Genomic DNA, 6,000 nt, shown 5'->3' on the forward strand with positions numbered 1-6,000 from the left:
TTATATCTTTAGTTCAAGAAAAGCTTTTCTGCTAGTCTTCAGGTCATTCTCATTAATAGTTTCTCTGTAACTAGTTGGTGTGCCCATGGGAGGAGGTGAGCTCAGTGTCTTCCTACTCCACTATCTTGGCCACACCTCTCTTAGGTCATTTTTTCTCTGAAGGTTTCTTGGGAATAAAAAGGAATGGGTTATATCACCCAGTATTCATAAAACCATTTTATTAATATCCCCTTTAAACATCTGACACTCCCTTGCTGCTGCTGTCCAAATCCCACCCCTTCTCTTTCCCTCTCCCTGAGTCTTCACACCTAGAAGCCTGCTCTGGCTCATGACCCCTTTCCCCCTGCTGCTTCCTCCCCATTCCTGGGTCTTTACCTCCTGAACACCCATTCCCCTTTGCTCATTAATCTGGTCTCCCTTGGCTTCTCCAGTCATTGCCCAGAAGTATGGTATAACACAGAAGTTCTCAAACATGAGTGCACATCAGAACAATCAGAAGGGCTTGTCAAAGTCTGAATTCTGGGTCCCACACTCAAACTTTTTGATTCGGTTAGCCTGGAATGGGGTCCAAGAATTTGCATTTCTGACAAGTACTCAAGTTATGGCCATGTTGCTGGTCCTGGGGCCACCCTCTGAGAATCACTGACATAAACAAAGTCCTTTGGTACCACATATAAATGGTCCTTCCTCCACCTTGAAAGGTGTTATTATAATTACTTTACACTCCATATCACATTGTGCACAGTCAGGGGGCAGGATAAGAGAGAAAATAACATGAGAAAGAGAGGATGTGCTGGTGGTCTTACCTGTCTCACCCTCTTGCCAGGTGGTTAAGATGATGATTATTGTTGTATGCACCTTTGCCATCTGCTGGCTGCCCTTCCACGTCTTCTTCCTCCTGCCTTACATCAACCCTGATCTCTACCTGGAGAAGTTTATTCAGCAGGTTTACCTGGCCATCATGTGGCTGGCCATGAGCTCTACAATGTACAACCCCATCATCTACTGCTGCCTCAATGACAGGTAAGAACCCCATCCCCCATACTCTCTCCAGGACAAGAAACTAATCATCACACTGTTCAATCCCTGCGGACTGAACCATGCGATGATTAGTTCTCTGTAGTCTTTACCACTCCCTCTTGTCTCACAGCTGGCTTTCCTCATTTAGGTTGGCTACTTGGGAACTACAAAGACAAATGGTCTTCTTGTCACCATGCAGGAATATGAGCCCTGAGGAGACTTTTTTTTCTTTTCCAAGATGAACCAGAAATCCATGTTTTTATGTGAAATCTTCTGACTTTTAAACACTCGTTACTAAGTCAGTAGTAGAGGGTGGGGTGCAGGGGCAGATAAAAGAAACCTCTGTGATTAATATATATAAAGCAGGTTGCAAGCTGGATCAAGTTCATGAATTTCTCAATCTGCTCTATGGATTCCATGCACAGAGGGTTGTCCATGCAGACAGAGAGAAAGAGAATCAGAGAGAGAGAGAGAGGAGTCAGAGAGTGAATGAGTCAGAGAGTGATAGTGAGAGAGAGAACAAGAGAGAAAGAGAGAGATTGATGCCCCTAGAATAATTATCCACCACATGGCATCTTTTCCCTTCTCTGGTCTCTCATTTTCTTCTTCCCATCCCATCATAAAATCTGGGCAGCTTTGTCCAGTTTCTTCCAGCACTTCCAGCAGGACAGGGTAAGCAAAAAGAAGTCAGAGCCTCAAAGGCCTGATTCTGCCTTTACTTGGCCACAGGGGCCAGGAGAGCCTTCCCTGAAGTGGAAGCCAACCTCAGACAAGTAAGAGAAGGGAGAGCCATCTAGAATGGTGTTCAGTAATAGGGAATTCACCACTGTGTGCGGAGTCCCCAAGAGGCAGCTGGTATGCCATGGTGGCAGCTCACTCATCTGGAGCACCATCTCAGCCTCTGTGAAAAAGGAGGCAGGAGAAGGAGGGGGAAGGAAAAAAGGCTTGTCACATTTATAGCCAACAGTTATCAGCCTATAACGTGACTTCTCTGAATGAGACACTCAGGTGCTATGAATCTGGGGACAGATATCCCCTGGGACTTGTCCAAATGGTCTTGTTTGTCTAACTCATGGATTTATCTTTCTTCTAGGAGCCTCACAACATACCTAAACACTTCTAAGTTTAATCTCCCAAAAGCTGATTCTGAAGGGACATGATTGGCAGAAAGTCAGTGGGCTACTTGAAGGAAAGGACTGAGTCTTGACACAGTATTGTGCATATAGTAAACACTTGGTGAATGTTTTTACTGATGTTGAATTGACCCAAAATCAGCTGACCCTGAACCAGTGGAGGCAGTATATTTCAACAGCCACCCTAAGTACAGACATGCATTTCACATGAACTTGGGTTCTAGTCCTGGATTTGACCTTGATCACTGACCTTTGAATCTTTTTGCCCTTAGCATCTTCAGCTGTCAATTAATTAAAAAAATTAATAACACAGTGTCTCATTTGGGTATGTCCACGTATTAAAGAGCTACCACAATGATGGGAACACCTCTGAAAGCAGGCCATACTCAAGGATTACCTCTCCTTCTACTCTCTCTTCAGGTTCCGTCTGGGCTTCAAGCAAGCCTTTCGGTGCTGCCCTTTCATCAGTGCTGGTGACTATGAGGGGCTCGAAATGAAATCCACTAGGTACCACCAGACGCAGGGCAGTGTGTATAAAGTCAGCCGCCTGGAGACCACTGTCTCCACAGTGGTGGGGGCCCATGAGGAAGACCTGGAGGAAGGCCCCAAGGCCATGCCCTCATCCCTGGACAAGACCTCCAATGACTCCCCTCTCAGCGACTCTAAGACCACGACGGAGAACTTCAGCTTCTACTCCAACATGCTCTCCTAGACTATGGGGCGTTCAGTAGACGCAGTCACCTTTGTGTTTGTCTTGCTTCATTTCATGCATGGATAAATCCTCAATATAAAGACCATAAGAAACGCTTTTGCGGCTTGTGAAAAGGTCAGAATAGTTTAGGAAAAACATTCTATCCTGGAGTCAAAAACCTGCATTCTTCTATGTCTTTGCCACCCACATGCTGTGTGACCCAAAACAAATCATCGAACTTCTCTGAGCCTGTACAATGGGAAGGTTAGACTCGATTTTCTCTACAATCCATTCCAAGATTCTAGAATTAACTTTAATTGCATGTTGGCACTCATTTCAGGGTAATTCCTGCAATGCAGCAAAAGATCCAACTGATCTGTTTGCCTAAAGCTGCTATCTTATTTCAATAAAGGTGTTCTCAGTCTTGCTTAGATTATTTTCCTTTAGCTGGTGGCTCATACTGCATCAGCCTCTGCTTGATAAGGTGAACAAAAGGAGGAACCACATAAAATCTGAATGAAAGATGTAACACTCTCTTCTAAGGACTCATGAAAAGAAGGCATACTTCTGCCCCTTTTTGGCATCTCAATATCTCAGTGCAGTATGGGATTGAGAGCCTCAAGTTTATCTGTATTATGTCCCCAGTGACTGTCCTGAGCAATCAATGCTGATAGAATATGTCCACTGATACTAGCTAATGTCTGTTATGAACCAAGACTCAGGAGAACTGTGCAATACTTAATCTACCTGATCCTCTCTTTCCTTATTTGTAAAACTATGAGCTGAACTACATCATCTAGGTGTCCTTTTGAATGTTAACATTCATTGGTTCAATGATTGTATGAGTCTTTTTTTGTTGTTCAACCAAAAATTTGTAGTCTCAGGAAGAATAGAAGCAGTAAGTCCAGCGAATTAATACCTAGAGATGTAGCAACTGCTAAGACCATGTATCAGTATCCATATATGACATTCTCTGATTTATCCTAAAACTGTGAGCACTTTGCTTCTCCTGAAGATTTTGGCCTTTGACAGAGCAGAGGACTTCGTGTCAAATTCTACATCTCTCTATATGGATTTAACAGGCTAAGTCTCCCAGCTGGAGAATGCCACCAGGGAAGAAAAACATGTAGGCTCCCTGCTCTGGACTTTTGGGTATCTTAGGGCAGGGGCACTCACCTAGATTTTTAGCTTTATACTAGCATAAGGCATGAGTTCAGTGACTGAGGAGGCTGCACCCTGCAACAACGCTTGTGGGAAGAGGCCACCTTGCATCTTCCCTTTAGACTCTCTGAATCTCCCCTTCCTGCCACCAGCTTTGCTGGCCTCCTGTCTAAAAGAGGTGGGATGATCGATCAACCTTACAGAAGAGTCAGTTGACAGAGAGTCATGAACTTAAAGCTTCGTGTCCTGACAGTTTGGGGGTTATAGCAGGTGAGTGTGCAGTTTCTTTCTGTCTCCCAGATCTGTGCTTTGTACAGATGTGGCTGAAAGCAGAAACCTCATGTAACTACCATAAATGCCTTCTTTGTGGTTTGAAGAATGCATGGACATATTCTGCATCCATCATGTTGAGGGAGAACTGTGCTGCACATAGGTTTACAGCCGTTACCAGCTGTGCTGGCCCTAACCCTACCAGGGCATTGACAGGCCAGGAAGAAGTTATATAGCAACAGTATAAGCCAGAAAGATATCCTCCAAAGCAGCATGAGAAGGATTAAATAAACTAAGAAAACCAACTCAGTGCAAATATATGAATGGAACACATAATTTAGGGGCAACAAAAGTCAGTGCCCAAAGCATTAGTCTTACTTCTGATAAAGAATCATACCATGTATGGATTATTCACTTCAGAGGGATGTAAAGAACTGGCATGATTATGAGAAGTACCTAAGAAGAAAGTGTTAATGAGTAGGGGACATCCCCTCTATGGAAGAGGTTAGAGTTGAATTCAACAAGGTTTATGGAGCACTTGCTCTGGACTTGGCCCTGAGCTGGGGACGCACAGCTCCTTCTGTTCTTGAGGAGCCTACCAACAGGCCATTGTTAACTCACCAGTCTTAGTGGGTCTAGGCTGCCCAGCAGGCATGGAGGAAGTTGAGAAGCAGATTTTCCACAGGATTCTAAAGACCCACACTCAACATGGGTAATCGGGCCAAAGACCTTAAGATAGCCTTTTGCAATGAGAGCTCTCTGAGATAATTCCAAAGAGAGCACCAGCCAATCCAGGGGAACTGAAGGGGTGTGTTTGGACAGCATCATCACTGCACATAATAGGAGTGTACAGTTTCAAATATGGCAGAACGTTTCCTCTGAGAGAGCCCAGCAAGTCTTCCTCTAACTCACTCTCCAACACCCGTTTAACTTATAAAATTGTTGTCTCCTCCCATGTGTGAGAAACACCATGATCTGCACTGTGCATTGGTCTCATTCTTATAGAAATCTGTCATCCTGTGTTATCTCCTAAGTGTTTTTCCTTGATATTCTGTTCAGTAGTAATAGAATATAAGGCATCATGGGGCTATCACTGTTATGTTACTTCTAAAATGTGGGATCCAGTTGCTGTCAATGAGCTATTTGTATTGTGCTGATTCCTCCTCATTCTTTCACAGAGAGAAGCTGATGTATATAATGGACTCACAGTAGTACCATAGCAACTGAGGGTTGGGGAGGGACACTATATGGCAAGAACTAAAGGATAGGGGTCCTTGTCTTCCTCACCTCCCACTGGAGTGCTAAGACATACTGGAATGTCCTTTCTCTTGGAAGGACTGAGTGGAACCCTTGGAAAAGGGGACTTGGGAGCTAACCTTATTGACCTGGTTTCAGGAAGAATCATGTAAGTGGAGAGGGGTATTTCTTGAAGTTTCTATGTTTTCCAACCTGAGATCATAGAAAGAATCTCCATATAGAAATAAAGTATGTTTTTAACTGTCTCATGCCTCTGTCTCATCTCCAGAGAAACTAAGCAACCTACAAGACACTGAATGGGGTGGTACTATGAATCTTAATAAATTGCAAAGACCAAAGAATGGAACCCAACACCCAGAAAACTCCTAACTCTGTGACAAAATGGGTTGGCAAGATGTGGGAACTGTTTCCAGGTGGGAATCTGGGAAGGTAATATGGGATTGTATGAAGTGACCAACAGTGTCACCT

The 6,000-nt window shown here is 44.0% G+C and overlaps 1 protein-coding gene across 1 annotated transcript in view; it reads left to right on the forward strand.

Moving 5' to 3' along the window:
- The window catches only part of TACR1 (tachykinin receptor 1), a 96,649-nt gene extending 90,882 nt beyond the window's left edge, over positions 1-5,767 (forward strand). The window contains exons 4-5 of the mRNA XM_067704564.1: positions 827-1,023; positions 2,574-5,767. Of these exons, the coding sequence (XP_067560665.1) occupies positions 827-1,023; positions 2,574-2,865 (489 nt within the window). The 3' untranslated portion in view covers positions 2,866-5,767. The remainder of the gene's footprint in view (positions 1-826; positions 1,024-2,573) is intronic.
- Positions 5,768-6,000: the final 233 nt, after the last annotated feature.

Source organism: Pseudorca crassidens, chromosome 14 (genome assembly GCF_039906515.1).
Source record: "Pseudorca crassidens isolate mPseCra1 chromosome 14, mPseCra1.hap1, whole genome shotgun sequence".
Lineage (NCBI taxonomy): Eukaryota > Metazoa > Chordata > Mammalia > Artiodactyla > Delphinidae > Pseudorca > Pseudorca crassidens.